Genomic DNA, 19,146 nt, shown 5'->3' with positions numbered 1-19,146 from the left:
TTTGGATGTACCGATCCTGTGCAGGTGTTACACGTGGTGTGCCACTGCAAGCACGATCAGCTGTCCATCCTGTCTCCTCGTTGCGCTGTCTTAGGCGTCTCACAGTAAGGACATTGCAATTTATTGCCCTGGCCACATCTGCAGTCCTCATGCCTCCTTGCAGCATGCCTAAGGCACGTTCACGCAGAGTCAGTAGAAAGGCCTCTTTAGTGTCCTAAGTTTTCATAACTGTGACCCTAATTGCCTACCGTCTGTAAGCTGTTAGTGTCTTAACGACCGTTCCACAGGTGCATGTTCATTGATTGTTTATGGTTCATTGAACAAACATGGGAAACAGTGTTTAAACCCTTTACAATGAAGATCTGTGAAGTTAATAGGGTTTTTATGAATTATCTTTGAAAGACAGGGTCCTGAAGAAGGGACGTTTCTTTTTTTGCTGAGTTTAGGTTGTAGTAAGACTTTTTTTCTGGCTTGGCTTTCCCAGTGATTTTACCCACACACTGGCAGTTTTAGGAAATGTTTTTCTTCCTGTAAGCATTACATGGCAAGGCAGGTATTTTGATAGCGTACAGGACTGCAGGCCAGAAGGTTGTGGGACAACCGTGAACAAGAGTAGGCGTGGAAAGATCTCCTTTAAAGTAAAAGCATTGCATGGGTATCTCATCATATTTGCAGATCAGAGAAAAAATGGCACTTTATAAAAATGTCATGCAATTCTATCAAGAAAAACTTATACCACACAAGTTACTGAAATTACAGGCTAAGAATGGGTAGAGAGATAGAGATGTGTACATCTTATCATACTTCTCCAATGCCAAATGTCTTGTTAGTAATGAAACTGTCCCTGTTTGCAAATAATTAAATCTACAACATCATTAGGAATCTGAACATGGGTGTCAAGTAGCCTAGGTTGCGGGATCAATTCCCTGAGTTGACATGGTAAAAATCTGTTATTCTGTCCTTGAGCTAACTCACTGTTCCCTGGGTGCTGTGGATGTTGATTAAGGTAGCCCCTTGCATCTCTTTGATTCAGAGGGGTTGGGTTAAATGTGGAAGACATAATCCAAATGTTCAACTGACTAGGTATCCTACTTTCAAAAGTTAGGCCTATCTTTGCACCCAAGACAGGCAATGCCTACAGATGAATGTGAGTTTTAACTGCTGGCTACTCTTCCATAGCTTAACCCAATGAGAGAAGGTCACACGTGTTTCCCTAAAAGCTGTCTCAGTTTAAACATCTGTTTGTCATTGTACAGAATTTGTCATTGTACAGAAATAGGCTCCAACACAAATCCCTCTTGTTGTTTGTAAGTCTAATTAAAATGAAGCCAGTTTAAATGAATTATGACTACTTGAATTTGCCTACTTTCAGCACCATGAGCTGTCCATTTCTGATTGAATGTGCCATGTCTGCTGCTTCAAGTTTCAGCAGCACAATGTAGGTTACTCAAATATGTCTTATTTTCAGGTCAATAACTATGATAAATAGGCTTACATCATTGGCAAAAAACATATTGTTTTTAATAAAAATCAATATAGGAGTAGCACGTTATCAAAGTTGACCTCTGGTCGTTATCTTCGCGCTCTCCTTCTCAAACTGAACAGAACATAAACTGCGTCCTAGATTATTTTCAAGATTATTTCCCCTACTAAAATACTTAATCAGTCGTCTTCATCACATGAAGGGGATGATGACACCATCTTTGTGAGAGGGAGGCTTTCTGATTTCATTGGTACTCAACTCGTGGCTCAGACACTTCATTCAGGATAAATGGAGTTAGCCCAAAGTTAGCCTGCCCCGGTGCAGGTTAGTTCTGAAGCAGGTTATTTTATTCATTGTCATAGAAATTGACTTGGCTAAAAGGTGAGCCACTTTCGTATGATCAGTTATCCCGAGTTGAACTCAGAGTTGATCAAAGTTACCTCGCTAACTCCTCAATTCTGCTTCGTAGGATACCCCTCAGGGCTAGTAGACAAAGCTTACAAAAAAAGGGTTCCAAAAGGGTTCTTCGGCTGTCCCCATAGGAGAACCCTTTTTTGGCTCCAGGTAGAAACTTTTTGGTTCAAGGTGAAACACTTTTGGGTTCCATCTAGAACCCTCTGTGGAAAGGGCTATGCATGGAACCTAAAAGGGTTCTACCTGGAACCAAATAACATTATTCAAAGGCATCTATGGGGACAGCCTAAGAACCCATTTAGGTTCTAGATGGTAGAGAAATTAGTTAATGCCCTCATGAATCATGACCCTTATGACTGATGGTTTGGGCACAAACCCTGGCAGAGCATTAGTAGACTTCATACATAGGCACACCCTTCCCTTCACAGCTGAATCCACAACTACACTCATGGAGTGACATATGCATGATGTTTTCACTGTCTCTGGGTCAGTTAGCAACCCCACTGGAACAATGTTTTTGCAGAGTGAAGGCTATCAATGCAACACTTTGAAACATCTGTGTGACCGAGACAGAAAAAGTGAAGTGTTTTGATTCTGTGTACCAGGATGTAGTGTTTCATAGAACCGTGAGATGGCAGCAGTTGCTTAACATGTTTCCTTTTTACTGTACTTGAAAATGCACTACAACATCTAATGTATCATGTTATATAAGCTCTCCTCTTCATGTTACTCTGATGTGTAGCATGTGAATACTAAATTGGGAAGATTAAAATCCTGAGCCTCACCCTCTGCACTATCTCCTCTAGGTGTGATTAAGTGGTCTTGGTCATGTTATTCATCCACTGAAATCAGTTAGAATCTAGGCCTACACCAACTGAACTCCAGCATTTTTGGGATACTATAGGGCTATTTTTTTCACCTTAATTTATTCAACATAAAAACTATGAATATTAATTTCTCAAGTCTTATTTTTTTACATGTTGTTTGGAACAATATACTCTTCAAACACATCAAATTTCCAGAGTGGGCTCTCTGGTACTTTTAATTATATTACCAATTTCACACATAGAAATGTACATTACAGGTTATTAACCAATCACAGTCCTCTTTTAGGATTGCATATTCTGAAAATCACCAGCAGAGGGAGGTCTCTTTGAATCCATTTTCCCATTCACTCTATTGGTGCTCATAAAATTCATCAGAGCTTCAGAATTAGCAGAGAGCCCACTCTGTGAATTTGATGTACTTGTAGAGTATATTGTTGCAAACAGTAAGTCTTAAAATGAACTAAATCTAAATCTACTTTTGAGATATTAATATTAATATTTTTAATGTTGAATATGAATAAATCAATGGGAAATGTGTCGATTCTGAACTAAAATACTTGATATGTTACAACACACTATAAGGAGTATAATGACACTAAGATGTTGTCTGTATCATTTACGGTGTGTTCATGTGAGTGTCTCATCTGTAGGACCTTGTCTGGATTACGTGTATGACCATTATCCTCTCTGTGAGGTCAGCCCAACTGCCACAGCAGGCCAGTATCAAACCCTTATGGGGGCAGTAAAACTAAATATAAAACAGCCCCACATCAATTTTATGTCCTCCTTGTGAGTGTGTGTGTGTGTGTGTGTGTGTGTGTCATGGCTAAGCTCATACACATGCAAAGAAAATATTGTAAGTCTAATCTCAGTCAGGGAGCAGTCCATCACAGTGTGTGTGTGTGTGTATGTGTGTGTGTGAGTGAGTGAGTGAGTGAGTGAGTGAGTGAGTGAGTGAGTGAGTGAGTGAGTGAGTGAGTGAGTGAGTGAGTGAGTGAGTGAGTGAGTGAGTGAGTGCGATACAGAAAGAGAGGTGGGGAGAGAAAGTGCTTGAAAAAGATTGTGATACGTGAGCTCTTCAGATTGATCCTTTCAACTCCAACATCAAAGTTACCATCATAAAACACTTAAGACTTTATTCTCTTCTCTGTAAATGTCATCAACAAATACACCATAAAACTACAGTACTTAGAATAGGAATTTAGAAAAAAATAATTGCACAACTCGCTCAGAGCTGCTCTCTACATTGTTTTACATTGCCACGGTGGGCCTCCATCTGAAAAATCAGTCAGTATAAAAAAAACACAGAACAAACAAGTCAAAACAGGTCAACTAGCTAGTGTTTAACAGTTAACAGTACTAGAAGCGTACAATAATAAAAGTGTAATACACATGGATGAGGAAGTACAACTCTGCTGAGATGCTCTATACAATCGTTCCTTTTCAAGGCGGAGTCCAGGTGCATGATGCCACAAAGCCCTAAAGGCCACAGATTGGGGCGCGATTAAACACACATGTCCATATAAGATCCATTGGTGATGCTAATGAGCATCAGCTCATGGGTGGGGCTGGGGAGTCAGGGGTCGATCTCCATGGGAACGATGGTGATGATGACATCCTCGTTACTACGGCGCACCACCACCTGCAGCGTGGCATCCTTCTTGATGATGTTGCTCACGTCGGTTGCAGAGGAAATCCGCTGGGCGTTGATGGAGATGATGACATCATGCTCCTTCAGACCGCCACTAAGAGAGGAGGAACACAGCAGAATGAGAACTACAGGAACAAACATGCTTGATAGAACGGTTAGCTATAATAATAAGATTGTTATTTCAAGGTATTGATTGCTCTTTATTGCACCTACATTCAGAATGGATTCCATTGGCCGGGTTGCCTTTATATTTCTTGTTAGAAGGTAAATATAGTTCACACATTATTTGATGCTTTAATCTGTAGAAGAGGACAAATGTGTTGGAATGAACTGAAATCTGCGGCAGGTAGCCAAGCGGTTAAGAGCGTTTGGCCAGTAACCGTAAAGGTCGCTGGTTCGAATCCCCGAGCCGACTAGGCGAAAATAAAAATCGGCCGATGTGCCCTTGAGCAAGGCATTTAACCCTAATTGTTCCTGTAAGTGGCTCTGGATAAGAGTCTAAATGACAACATATATGTATCCTTCATCAGGACCACAATAATTAGTCAGGGGAAAGTGCTTTGCGCAACACACTCCCACAGACCAAACACACCCGGAATAGAAATCTAGTAAAACCAAATTACACAAAGAATGGAGTGGTTCCCAGAAGTGATATCAAAGCCTCCACTTTCACACAACTACTCTCCCACCACCACTGATAATACTTCCACATTCCCCTCATTGTATTCAGGCTAACAGGACTAACACTTACACCACCAATGAGACACAGAAGGCCTAATATAAGAACTAGGGCAGGGTGAGAGGGACCAGGAAAACCACAGCAAACCCCTTGCTACTTGAGGGATGAATGGAATAGCTGACCTCAGCGTCTCTGCAACCACAACCCTTCTCTGGTAGAACTGTGGTCACCAGAGATGATCACACTGAATGTGCTGCTGAGGATGTGGGAGGAGGATGATTTTTGAGTGGGTGAACAAGCAATGTTTTACTAAGGGGGGTTGTGTGTGTGTGTGCATTTGCACGTGAAAATGGGAGAGAGAGTGTGTGAATGTAAGTGGGTTTTTGTGGGGAGAGTTGGGCGTTGAAGGTCTATATACATTTTAAACGTGTACATACAGTGGAAAGAACCAAAGACAATACCCCTGAGCACATAAAATGTCAGACAACTTGTCCTCACACTCATAAGAAACTCATATTACTGGTGAGATGGAGTGTGTTTGTACTTTCTTTCCCTGTTAGTTTGTACTTACGCTGCGGCCGGCGTTTTGGAGATCACCTCCATGACGTACGCTCCAGAGGTGATATCAGGGAAGTCTTTGTGTCGCACCTTTAGCTCCTTGGTCAACCTAGAGAGTGAAGGGGAAGAAATTAAGTAACCCATTAGGGAAAAGTGCTTAGTTGTCTGTTTCCAACTGAAATGCAGTTTACCAGGCCCAGTTCAAATATGTTATTTTTGACAGCTTTGGATAACTACATTCTCCAGTTTAGTGCACACTTTCACAGTCTCAAGTCTTTCATTGTATTTATCAGGAGTTGACAAAAGAAAACGTCCCATCCTTTTCATGACAAATATTAGGATCTACTTACGCTGGAGTGAGTGTCATCATCCTCACACCAATGTATCTCTTCTTTGCCCCAGCTCTTCCTAAGGGAACACAATAAGAAGGAGAAAAACAATCAGGAAGAGGGCAGCTCTTTAATCATATGCAAAAGGGGTTTCCTTTTGACTCGAAGAATATCTGGGTGATTCTGAGGCTGGGTCAAATCAAATGTTATTTGTCACATGCTTTGTAAACCACAGGTGTGGACTAACAGTGAAATGTTTACTTCTGGGCCCTTTCCAACAATGCAGAGAGAAAGAAAATAGAGAAATAATAGAAAAGAAAAACACATCATACTAAAAGTAACAATAGATACACAATCCATAATGATAACTTGGCTATATTCAAGGGGTACCAGTACAGAGTCGATTTGCAGGGGTACGAGGTAATTGAGGTAGACATGTACATATAACTAGGAATAAAGTGACAGATAGTAAACAGTAGCAGCAGCGTATGTGATGAGTCAAAAACGTTAGTGCAAAAAAGGTCAATGCAGATAGTCTGTGTAGCTATTTGGTTAACTATTTAACTAACTATTTAGCAGTCTTATGACTTGGGAGTAGAAGCTGTTCAAGGCCCTGTTGGTTCCAGACATGGTGCATCGGTACCACTTGCCGTGCGGTAGCAGAGAGAACAGTATGACTTGGGTGGCTGGAGTCTGAACATTTTTAGGGCCTTCCTCTGACACCGCCTGGTATATATAGGTCCTGGATGGCAGGGAGCTCGGCCCCAGTAATGTACAAGCAGTTGCCATACCTCCCTATAGGCTGTCTCATCGTTGTTGGTGATCAGGCCTACTGTACCACCGTTGTGTCGTCTGCAAACTTAATGATGGTGTTGGCGTGGCCACCCACGACTGCGTGTGTGGTCACGCAGTCGTGGGTGAACAAGGAGTACAGGAGGGACTATGCATGCACCCCTGAGGGGCCCCCGTGTTGAGGGTCAGCGCAGCAGATGTGTTGTTGCCTACCCTTACCACCTGGTAGCATCCTGTCAGAAACTCCAGGATCCAGTTGCAGAGGGAGGCATTCAGTCCCAGGGTCCTTAGTGATGAGCTAGGTGGGCACTATGATGATGTTGAAAACTGTTCCTTTTGTCCAAGTGAGAAAGGGCTGTGTGGAGCAGTGTTGTCATTAGGCCTGGACTGCTGGGGCTTCAGCCCCAGATGTTTTTGGTCCAAAAAACATATTTTTCACAAAATGTTTTTCACATTTCAGTCTATGAGATTCCTATAACTACACATCACTTGTGAGATGCAGTATACTGGCAATTTTTTATGACAAAAATAAACAATACAATATACTGCACTAGGCAGTAGGCACTGCAATAAGCCTTTTGTGTCACAATGCCTGCTGTGATTGGTCAAGATTTCACAAGACAGTGGACTGCTCATGTCCCTTGACCCCTTGCCCACCCTTACAGCACTAGTTAGATAGATGTCAATGTCATCACTCAGCAAAACGCATGTCACTCAGTCAGAGTTTTCAGCATAGCACAGAGCGAATATGGATATTTTGAACTTCTTCCGAAAGAGAGGCAAAAAAGTAAGCCGGTTGAAATCAGCAATGAATGAGGTGGAGCGGACTGAACAGTCAAACTGCAGCTAAGCAGCAGCAGATTTAGCCACATGTTTGTGCAGGGTTGGTGGTAGCTAACTAGCTAATCTCCTTTAGCGTAAGGGCTGGCTAATGCTAATGAGCTAGCCTTTAGCGCTCAGCATCCTAAAGCTATTGAGTGTCATTCAGAGTTATTTAACAGTATATTTAGTGAATGGGCAAGCAAAGAATGTTGATATAAGTCGTATTAGGACAAGTGTTTATTTACTGCGAGTGTATTTAATGGGTTTCGTATCTGTAGCTAGCTTGGATGGCTAGCCACTTCGGTAGCTACTGACTGGCTAGCTAGCTGAGACCTAAGACATTTTTCTGACTGAAGCACATACAGTATCTGTGGACTGAAGCTCAACTTTACTACAACATTATATTTAACCTTTTATTGCAGTGGGCTAAATCAGGGTCGCACAGAGTGTTTCTTGGTAGTCTTAAACTAATCTACTTTGAAACAAAAGTATATACCTCACACACATGGTTATGGGCTTCAAAAAAGAAGACACCTGTACCATGTCAGATATAGAATTGAAATGTATTCAATTTTGAGTTTGCATCCTAATATTACACTTTATACACATAGCAGAAGAATGAAATATAACAAAACCATTTGACATAGAAACACCGGATTTTGGTCCGTTAAAAAAATATATGTTCATTAATTATGAAATTATGAAAAATATTAAGAAAATCCCACTCATGAGGCCACTAGAGGGCACTTTGGTTATCCGACTGCAGGAAAGGCTACCCCTGTTGAAAATGATCAATGTTGAGTTGGTAGAACTGACTAAATTAAATGAATCACAGAGGTCTTATAACCTATTCCATTCTAAAGGTAAACATGCTTGGCTCATGTCTGTTATTTCCATATAGGCTAAGTAACTATTTGTAAAAAAAACCTGCCCATTAGTAACTTTAAAGACAACTACACCTATAAACCAAGTTCTCATTTATAAAACAGCTTATGTGGCATTGATATGAGTCAGAAACATGTATTGTACTGTCAAAATTGACTAAAAACAGTAAATAGGATAATTTTGGGAATAAAGTCAGTCTCATCCAAAACAGAGTTTTGTGAGACTTGAGGTCGTGACTTCATAAATTATGGTTGGGTTTGTTTCAATCCCTCCTACATGCCCACAGCACACAAGTAGGCAGCACACAAGTAATCATCAATTCGGAGTGCAGCTGCACGCGGCATGATCTTAAATCCTGTGGTAAATTTGGGTTGACTTTGAATATCCCTATGGTGCTAGTTAGGGACAATCGGTTAATTACAAAATGTAATGGGACAACATGTTAAAATTCCAATAGCTCCAAATATCAATTACTTAAAAACCTCAAACCAACTATACATTTCAAAAATGCATACATAAATATGGAAATGAGAAAAAATGAAAAGGTGTGCAACATGAAAATATTGTCTCATTTACATTCATTTATTGATGGTCCCTAACTTGCCCGAGAGATAGGATATCCAAATTCAGTCAGGTTGTACACCAGCTGGCTGAAGCTAATTGGCTAAATAATTTGGCTAACTCTTCCCACCAGCGAACACACACAGGAGACACCCACATCAAACCACACCCCGAAACCAACTCACATTTGAATTCAGTCATGGACGCTAGCATTTCTTAATAAACTAAATCTATAATGCAGTCACCCTTTAAAACTAACTAATGACATGCTGCACCTCTACCTTGAGACCTTTCTGATGAGGCAGACAAGAAAAAAAGCGATGTAAAGAAAGCGATGTAGAGAGGCAGAGGAGGGGTGAGCACACAGTAGACAGTATCACTTAAAGCTGCTCTATGGATTCTAATTACGAAACAGTTTGTATGTGTGCGTGTGTCCCTCTCAGTTTGTGTTTGAAGTTGTTGAGTGGTTTTTGGCAATACACTGTAGATGTATGTGTTCCAGAGTAGAGGCCCCCACAGTAGCAACTGTAATTGAGTACTGGCAGTGTCTGCTGTGGCAGGTAGGAAGGTAGAATTTACCTGAACATTTCCTAAGCTCTAAATGTTCTAATCTCTGTGTTCGTGTCAAAATGCGCCAAATTCAAGCATTTAGCTGTTGAAATTCTTCTTTGGGGGCCAGGGAAAAATGCCCCTGGACGACCCTACTGGCTTTGGGCCCGAATGTCTTCAAATCCAAGAAATGCCCCTGGTGTAAGAGTGCAATAGAGATTGGTGATCTGTGTATCTTTCTTTACAAATTGGATTGGGTCCAGGGTGTCTGGGATGATGGTGTTGATGCGAGCCATGGAATATGCTTAGTTATAATGGGGTCTGAATCAAAATGTCTGTAAGTGTTTATGGTTATCCTCAAAACATGGCTAACATGCTGACCAGACCGGACACGTCGTGTGCGCGAGCGTCGCAAAATAAATGTAGAAATCCATGTTATTCAATTATTGCACACACACTGCTCGCGCGCGGCAACGAGCGCCTGCGATGCCCAGGGCTAAAATATAACTCCTTTCTATTTCTGACGCAGATCGCGCTGCAAGTCCTGCCTCTCCCATCTCCTCATTGGTTTATAGAAGCAGGTACCCATGTGCCATCTCCTCATTGGTTATACCCATGTGGGTGATTGAAAGACAAAATGTTTTGCAGGTTGTCGTGGAAATACTGTGTAGGTGCCAATCACCATTTAAATTCAAAGAGGAAAAAGCCTGGAAGGAGGAAAGGTGACTAAACTATTTGGTTGTCCATTTTATGTGTGGATTCATTGTCGGAGTAGAGGACCTTGTGCATTTCAGGTAAAATAACAACTCAATGTTTATATTCCAGGACAAATTAGCTAGCAACAGCAAGCTAGCTAAATAGGACAAATTAGCTAGCGAAATAGGACAAATTAGCTAGCAAGTGCAAGCTAACTAGCTAAATTGCCAGACATATTTAATGCTTTTTGACCTGTCCCCAAATTCATGTCGTTGGTTCAGAGTTTGTTTTGATATTTTAACCTGTGTGTCGTGATTGCGTTTGGTGTAGGGGGACAAAATACATTTATGCACGATAGCGCACGATGGCTCAAGCGCAGCCGGTTTAGGTTCCGTGTAAACAGGACCATACACTAGGGGGACATATTTAGATGTTATACCCAGGATGATTATAGGGATTCAACGTCCTACCTCGGGACTGTCTGTCGTAGGATTCAGTCAGGAACTCTCTGATCTTATCGGAGGGAATGGCGAAAGAAATACCAGCTGTCACTTTCAGAGTGTTGATCCCGATCACTTCACCATCCTACAATAACGCCGTCAATAATGAAGTCAATAATACAATCATCCAACAACAATATACAATAGTCAATTTAGTGTCTGAAAACCACACAGTGACACACTAATAACACTAACACAATCACACATTTGCATTTTCAAACTAGAATGTGCCATCATGCAGACACAGTGTCTGCCTTCTATTAGACATGTAGAACTACTGTTTAACTGTCAATAAACAAAGAGTATTCTCACCAGATTCACCAGAGGGCCTCCTGAATTACCATACTGTCAACAAAAAAAGGACATCACTTCAGTTCTCAGTTCACAATCCTTTGGGATGTGTGTGTATGTGTGTGCATGTGTTCACAGACTCACATTGATAATAGCGTCAGTCTGAATGTATTCCATTTCAGAGTTGCGTAGGCCCAGCTCCTTGCCCCCTCGTTGGGTTGTGCTGACTATCCCTGTGGTAACTGTGTTCTGGAGGGAGAAGGGGCTTCCGATGGCCACCACAAACTCCCCAGGCCTCAGGTCTGACGAAAGCCCCAACATCAGCACAGGAAGCTTGATCTGTAGGGGGGACAAGTTAGGGAGGGCATATTTATTTACAGCATTAATATTTACAGTGAAGCTAAAGTCCTTCAAGCACAATTCCATAGACCCTTCCAATTCTTCTCACTCTATGGTCAGTCCACCCCCTCAACAGTGCATCTATTTTATAAGTGACTACTGGCCGGTACCTCATGAAACAGTACAAATCCATTTATGTTAAACTCAGGGACCACAGACTCCATGGCTAGGCAACCATGACAAGCCAGAGACAGTGCCTAGACAGACAGACAGAGGGTATATTTATCCAGCCACAGTTTCTCTCTGCATGAAATAATTTCCATTCCGTCCAGTCATAGCCAATGAGTGAATGGTCCTAGCCAAAGCGTCACTGCATCACGTTGAGCCGATAGTGCCCACCATGAATTCCCTGACAACAGCACCATCTTGAGACCTTTCCCATGTGTTCCTTGTATCCATTTTGTTTACCCTGGGTTATAAATAGAGTCACCGTGTGGGAAGCTAAGGTAACTGAGACTGACTGGCCAACAAGCCAAAGATCTACACAGCCAAAAGTCTCTGTATGCAAACACCAAAACACGCCCTGTCGTCAACTACCCAGGCGTATTCATATTGCCATCATGAAATATGATAACGCTACATTCCCCTTTCCAATATAGTGTATACACATGTTGATTGGCATCCCTACACAACATTAGAGTCATGTTTTACTGCTGACTGTTGCCTACAATAGCTGAATAGGCCTACAAATAGTATTAATCCATAAAAATGGATGTAAATTATAAGACGCCATTTTAGCTTGCAGGAACTCGATGTGAACTCGGCCCGAGTTGTAGCGCGTAACTGAGTGCGTAACTGAGGGGAACTTTTCACATCCCCCAATCCCACCTTCTCTTCCTCCCCCCTCTCAGTCCCTTCATCCAGACATGACACCGGAATAGCAGTCTGAACTGCTATTCAGTCTGTGACTCCCCACCCTCACACTCACTCACACACACACACATACACACACGCGAACAAAGACACACACACGTTTGTTTTACTATCCTTGTGGGGACCAAACAATTGATTACCATTCAAAATCCTATTTTGCCTAAACCCTAACCCTAACCTTAACCTCAAACACTAAACCGAACCATAATTCGAACCCTTACCCTAATTGTAACCCTAAACCTAACCCCTAAGCCTAAAATAGCATGTTTCCTTGTGGGGACCGGCGAAATGTCCCCACTTGTCTGAATTTTCTTTGTTTTGTTATCTTTGTGAGGAAATACACACACACACCGCCCCTACCCCGACCTGACCAGGGTGAGGGGATAACCAGATAGAAAAGGCACACGGTGGCAAGAGGAGTTCAGGTGAGTCTTAGTCACTGAGACCGTCAGGACTGGTTGTCTGCCAGCTGCTTGCTGTGGTGATAGTGGTAATAACAGCGTGATTGTTATACAATCGACTGGTGCTTATTGAAATGTCTCGGCCTAGTGAATGATGAAAACACATCTTGACACACACCTGCACATATCCATCTGCTTACACACAATGCTGCCACTGTCTTGAGGGCGGTACAGTCATGCTTACACATATTCACTCATAAACTGTGAATGCCTAGACTAGCTGATATGAGCCCTTTGACAGTGGGAGTGTCTGTGTGTCAATAGGCACAAAGGAAACATTAAATGCAGTGACTCTTCATGTGTGATGACTGTTAGTCTAGCTATCACCTACTAACCACTTGGAGCTACTTTTTTGTCTTTGTGGATTCCGTGTCATATACTGTATATGTAATTTTTGGTGGTTCTGACCTTCACTTGACCATAAGTGACTCACCAGGTTATTTTGAACTATGGGCTGGTCTTAATGCCTTAACACTCATCCCCAACATTTACCACACTACAGTGTGCGGTGATGAAGATAATAAAAGTCCTGGACTGTGAGAAGCTTCCGTACTGTTCTTGCCGGACTGCCTGTAGTGAGTCAGAACCAAGTATATCAGCATTAAGTCACTAGTGGGTGAGAGGGCGCAAAAGCCAACTGCACAGACAGTTTTTTTTCCTTCATGGTCCTAGATCTTACCGGATTTATCTACCAACAGTTTTTACACATTAAGAAGAGGTGGTTGAAGGTAGAAGACGAGGAGCAGGAAACCCTCTCCTGCATTGGCCGCCCCCCCGACATCATGCGAGATGCTTTCAGTTAAAGGCACTAATACCTGGTCCTCAGTCTCAAGTTAAAACTTTTTAATTGAAATTTCAACCACTCTATTCTTAAACAATGAATGTTTTCCAAGCTCTTGATAGCTTCATACATAACTGAGAATGGCACAATTTCAGATTTTAATAGAGGCTGAGATAGTGACAGAGACAGTATACTTCAACAGCCAACCAGAAAAAGTATTGCATGACAGGGGCACCTAGAAGTGGTGGTATCATTCCAGATATTCATATATTCATCATCTCTAGAAAATTGTACAGTACATCTAGAGTGTCTGCTATGGCAGTGGGTGGAAGGACAGGGAAAATGCCTCCTTTGTTGCCATAGACGAGCCTTTGTTTCATATTACAGCTTTGGCAGTTTGGAATCGCTTTTAAAACCTACTACATTAACTATTTTATGACTTGAGCCTAGGTGCAAACTTGTTTTGTCAAGCTTCATGCTGTGATGGACTGTCACTAATAGTTTAAAAGGCACACGCAAATATATGAAAACGGGTTAATTTGACTTAACTCAACAAATTCACAACTGTAAACTGACACCAACACAGCTGGCACCCGTTAGTTCAAAGAGACATGCTAGTGAAATACATACACCCTTTGTTTGGTGATTAAACCTATTACAACTTCTGCGGTCTTTACTGTGGTCACTACTGTGTTCTTCCTATAGGGGAAATCAAGGCAGTGGGTATTATGTTATCTTTGTAGCACTGTGCTACCATGCAGAGATCATACTGTAGGTATCATGGGGAGGACTAGCAAGTGGTGTGACTGTTGGTGGGTGTACAGTACTTTGGCTACACGTGAACTTTTAGCCCAAGTGTTGTGCCACAATGAATAAAGAGGAGCGTGATCCGACATGCTCACACCTGTAGAACCATCAGCTCTGGGGATCGGCATTGGCTGAGGGGTGGCAGGAAACGTATGTGTGTGAGCTCAACATAACAGCTAGTTTCAGGGAAAGAGTTACGCGCGGACCCTAACTATATCACAGGGGCTGGGGAAAATCTATGTCATAAGAAAAAGAAATGTCCCTTCCCTCACGGATTGCTAGCCATCTGAACAATATTTAATAGCATAGGCTAGTTAATATAAACACCTTTCAACCATACTGGCTAACCTAACCTTCACTGATATCGGACAGAAAAACAATATGCGCACATTGTTGTAAATATCCCAGCCAACACGTGGTCAAAAGCTCCCTCTGTGTTTCCTTCAGGTTTACAGACACCCTGGATGACATCTCACTGACGGCGGCTAGACGCCACACACTTTTGATTTCTGGGCCATGCGGACCAGACGAGATGCGGTTGGGATGTTTGGGTCTCTCTTCCCTGCATCGCTGGCTTGGAAAACAACCACCTACAAACTAGGCCAAGTCTGCAGCATGGAATAGAAGAGCAAGGCCAGTTGGCTTTCCTTGGCCCTCGTCCGCACACGCTGCATCCAAATGGATGAGAACGATTGTGGGAGAGCGAGTGAAATGGAGGATGAGACGAGGATGTGATTCATTTACCCTCTGCTTCTTTCTAGAAGAACACCACTTTTTCCACAAGATGAGGAGCAGAGCATGTCCTGGATGACTGCTAAACCAATAAGAGCTAATGCATTTAGTGATGATGATTTGGCGTCCTCTTTTGGCCAGGTATGTTTAATCGCAATCAGTCTGTCGACATGACTTCCTCAGTTTTTATTGGCACTGCCCAAATTGAGGACATCGTCAGTGAACTATTGTGTATGAGAGACAAGTTAGGCAGTGAGTTGATAGGGTTAACAAGCTGCTCCTTCCCCTACATGATGACCTCTCTCAATATCTTCCTAGCGCCACATCACACAGAGAACTCATTAGCCTATTAGCACACTTAGCTTTCCAGACATATGGAACTGTTTCCCTCTCTTCCTATCCCACTCTCTTTCTGTCAGAAAGGAGTGTAGCACTTTTTCCCTTCCCATCCTCTGAAGTCCCAGCTGCTGCAGACAGACTAATGTCTTCCCCAGAGACGGGGGTATACCACACCACACCACAACCCAGGAACGGACCAACCCAGCCACCAATAAACTCTGCTTCTCATGGAGCACCGAGGGGGAAGAAAGGGTATTCTACATCCAAAAAGTACATTTTCAAAGCTCACATGTGTGATTGATTCTTTCTTAGTGGGCTTATATGCACTACAAAGTTTGACAATAGTAACCTCTACTCATAATGACTCCCAATTGAAGCAAGAGAGATACAGAGAAGGAGGGAGAGTGAGGAAAAGATGGAAAGAGATGAATACTTAAGAGTACAGACCTGAAGCACTGAGGACAAAACTGTGACGACTGACTATATTTTCCCTTACATTTCAAATTAAGAAATTCCAACTTTCCCTTTATTTTTCCGTCTAATTATCTCCCTCCCTCTCTCATCCTCTAATTTCTCTTTCACTGACTCTTTCCCTCACAAACACCCTCCCCTACCCCCTGTATCATTAGCATTAGGGATGTGCTGTCCCCCATGGAACTGGGTAGACACTGTCTCACATAGAAGGGACAACTGGGGCAAAGATTTCAGCAGCTGGCTCAACAAATTGAGCCATTTTGTGACTAAACATAAAAAAATAAGAAATGATATTCCCAAACAAAGATAAATGGCATAAAACACAATGGGAAAAATACTTTGGAGTACCTTAAATGATGTCATGGGCAGAAAACCCAATTAATCTCCATTGAAGGTAATGGGTTATCGATAACAAACCTTTCGATATTGCCAATCATTTTAACGATTATTTCACTCGTAAAGTGGAAAAACTCAGAAGTGAAATGACAACATTGAACAGTGAACAATCTTTTTTTTTTTTTTATCAAATATCTAATAATGAAAGAGAAGGATGGCTGTTTTGAATTTGGTCAAGTTAGTGTGGGAGAGGTGGGGAAAGTATTGTAATCCATCACTAATGATAAGCCACCAGATATGGGAAACTATTGAGAATGGTAGCAGACTGGATGTGCCAATCCTATTCTCTATATCTTTAACCAAAGCCTAAAGGAGTGTGGGTGCCCACAGGCGTGGAAGGAAGCGAAAGTAATTCACTGCCTAAAAATAGTAAAGCACCCTTTGCTGGCTCTAACAGCCGACCAGTCAGTTTTCTGCCTGTTCTTAGTAAACTGATGGAGAGGATTGTTTGACCAATAATATTTTTTCAACTACTGACTTTCAGCATGCCTACAGAGAAGGGTATTCAACTTGTACTGCACTGACTCAGATGACAGATGATTAAAATAAATGGATATTAAGATAATAGTTGGAACTGTATTGTTAGATTTCAGTGCAGCCTTTGATGTTATTGATCCTAAATTGTTATTGAAAAAAACTCACTTGCTATAGCTTTGCATCACCCGCCATCACATGTTTGGTGAGTTATTTATTCAATAGAACCCACAGTGTGTTCCTCAATGGAAGCTTCTCTAACATCAGATATCTACAGTGCCAAATCCCTCAGGGCAGTTGCCTTGGGCCATTACTATTCTCTATTTTTACAAATGATTTGCGACTGATCTGAAGCTAGAATGACTATGTATGCTGATGATTCCACACTCTACATGTCAGTAGCCAAAACCAGTGAGCTCACTGAGATTCTAATAAGGAGCTACAGTCCGTATCAGAATAGGTAAACTGGTTTTAAATAGATCTAAAACTAGAAGCATTGTATTCGTGTTACGTTCTGACCTTTATTTCCTTTGTTTTGTATTTATTTAGTTGGTCAGGGCGTGAGTTGGGTGGGCAGTCTATGTTTGATTTTCTATGATTTGGGATTTCTATGTTTCGGCCTAGTATGGTTCTCAATCAGAGGCAGGTGTCATTAGTTAGTCTCTGATTGAGAATCATACTTAGGTAGCCTGGGTTGCACTGTTTGTTGGTGGGTGATTGTCTATGTTGATTGCTTGTTTCAGCGCAGTTTGCATTAGCTTCACGGTTGTTATTTCGTTTATTGTTTTTGTATAGGGTTTCAGTGTTTTCTGTCTTAAAATGAATGATGAACACATACCACGCCGCATTTTGGTCCTCCGATCCATCTCGCCTCTCCTCTTCAGATGAAGAGGAGGACGACCGTGACAATTCAGTTCAAAACATTCTCTAACACCTAAACTGGAGTTGTACATAAAGGGTGTGACCATTGCGCAAGTTGAGGAAGCTAAAACCCTAGGTATAACATTGGATTGTCAATTGTTACATTTTTTTAATTTAACCTTTAAGTAGGGAAGTCAATTGTGCGCCACCCTATGGGACTACCAACCACGGTCAGTTGTGATACAGCCTGGATTTGAACCAGGGTGTCTAGTGACGCCTCTAGCACTGCCTTAGACTGCTGCGCCACTCGGGAGCCCAAATTATCATGTTCAAGTCATATTGAAAAAGTTGATCTGAAGAAGGGGAGGGATATATGTCTGTTATTAAAAATAAGTCCTGTGTTTTTGACACACAAATCAACTGTACTAGCTATTAAGGTTCTGGTCCCATCTTGATTATTGGCTGGTAATATGGTCCAGTGCAGCAAAGAGAGACATTGCAAAGCTGCAGCTGGCTCAAAACAGAGCAGCAGGCCTTTCCATTAACTGCACATACAGAACTAACATCAACAACATGCATGCAAGTCTTTCCTGGTTGAGGGTTGACGAGAGATTAACGGCTTCTCTTCTAGATTTCATGAGAAATATTACTGTGACTTAAATTCCAGATTGTCTGCATAATCAAACAACATACATAGCATACAACACCCATACATACTCCACAAAACATGCCACCAGGGGTCTCTTCACAGTCCCCATGTTCAAAACGAGTTCATGGCATGATACAGAGCTATCATCGCATGGAACTCCCTTCCACCTCCAATTACTCAAGCAAACCGCAAAATTACCTTTAAAAACAGATTAAATAACTCCTGGGACTGTGATGGGGACACAAACAAACACAGACACACTCTAACACACAAATATATATATATTTGTATTGTTTGTATTATTTTTGTTGTTGTATTGTTTGTATATCAATGGTGTGACTGTCCTTGATTATCAGTGTATCAGTGTTTTGTTACTTGTCACGTTTTGTGTTTTTTGTGGACCCCAGGAAGAGTAGCTGCTACTTATGCAAAAGATAATGGGGATCCAAATCAACTAAATATAAAGAAGTCTTAGCTATGGAGCCACAATGGGGCCCCGGGTGTATGGTCAATCCACAATCAGCGCTGGGCTGTCATGGTCCACCAGTCGTTGGGTGGTAGGTAGTCTTTACCACCATGGAACAAAGCATTTGACTTTTCAGTGTCTTGCAACTGGTCCTGTTTTGAGAACTATAATATTTATGCTGGTTTTCATTACAACAACTATTTCCATCCATAATCTTTTCTTCAGACATTGATGGATCACTGCCTTGGGTCTGATATCACCTGACTGTTGTCTAGCATAGGTCTTGAATGTAGACCTGAGAATATAGCACAGTGGTCTTCCAGGGCCAGTATGGGGAACCAATGTAGGCTGCATAAAAGAAAACAGAACCTTGTGCTTGTCTTGACATTTTGGGCTG

General features: G+C 41.9%; 1 protein-coding gene across 1 annotated transcript in view; it reads right to left on the bottom strand.

Annotated features, from left to right (window-relative positions):
- Positions 1–3,834: 3,834 nt before the first annotated feature.
- Positions 3,835–19,146, bottom strand: part of LOC112254855 (serine protease HTRA1A-like) — a 35,831-nt gene continuing 20,519 nt past the window's right edge. The window contains exons 4-9 of the mRNA XM_024427775.2: positions 11,182–11,376; positions 11,059–11,091; positions 10,717–10,831; positions 5,963–6,020; positions 5,626–5,721; positions 3,835–4,469 (exon numbers count right to left, since the gene is read on the bottom strand). Of these exons, the coding sequence (XP_024283543.1) occupies positions 4,301–4,469; positions 5,626–5,721; positions 5,963–6,020; positions 10,717–10,831; positions 11,059–11,091; positions 11,182–11,376 (666 nt within the window). The 3' untranslated portion in view covers positions 3,835–4,300. The remainder of the gene's footprint in view (positions 4,470–5,625; positions 5,722–5,962; positions 6,021–10,716; positions 10,832–11,058; positions 11,092–11,181; positions 11,377–19,146) is intronic.

This window comes from Oncorhynchus tshawytscha, linkage group LG01, assembly GCF_018296145.1.
Source record: "Oncorhynchus tshawytscha isolate Ot180627B linkage group LG01, Otsh_v2.0, whole genome shotgun sequence".
Classification (NCBI taxonomy): Eukaryota; Metazoa; Chordata; class Actinopteri; order Salmoniformes; family Salmonidae; genus Oncorhynchus; species Oncorhynchus tshawytscha.
This window is presented reverse-complemented; position numbering and strand designations above follow the sequence as displayed.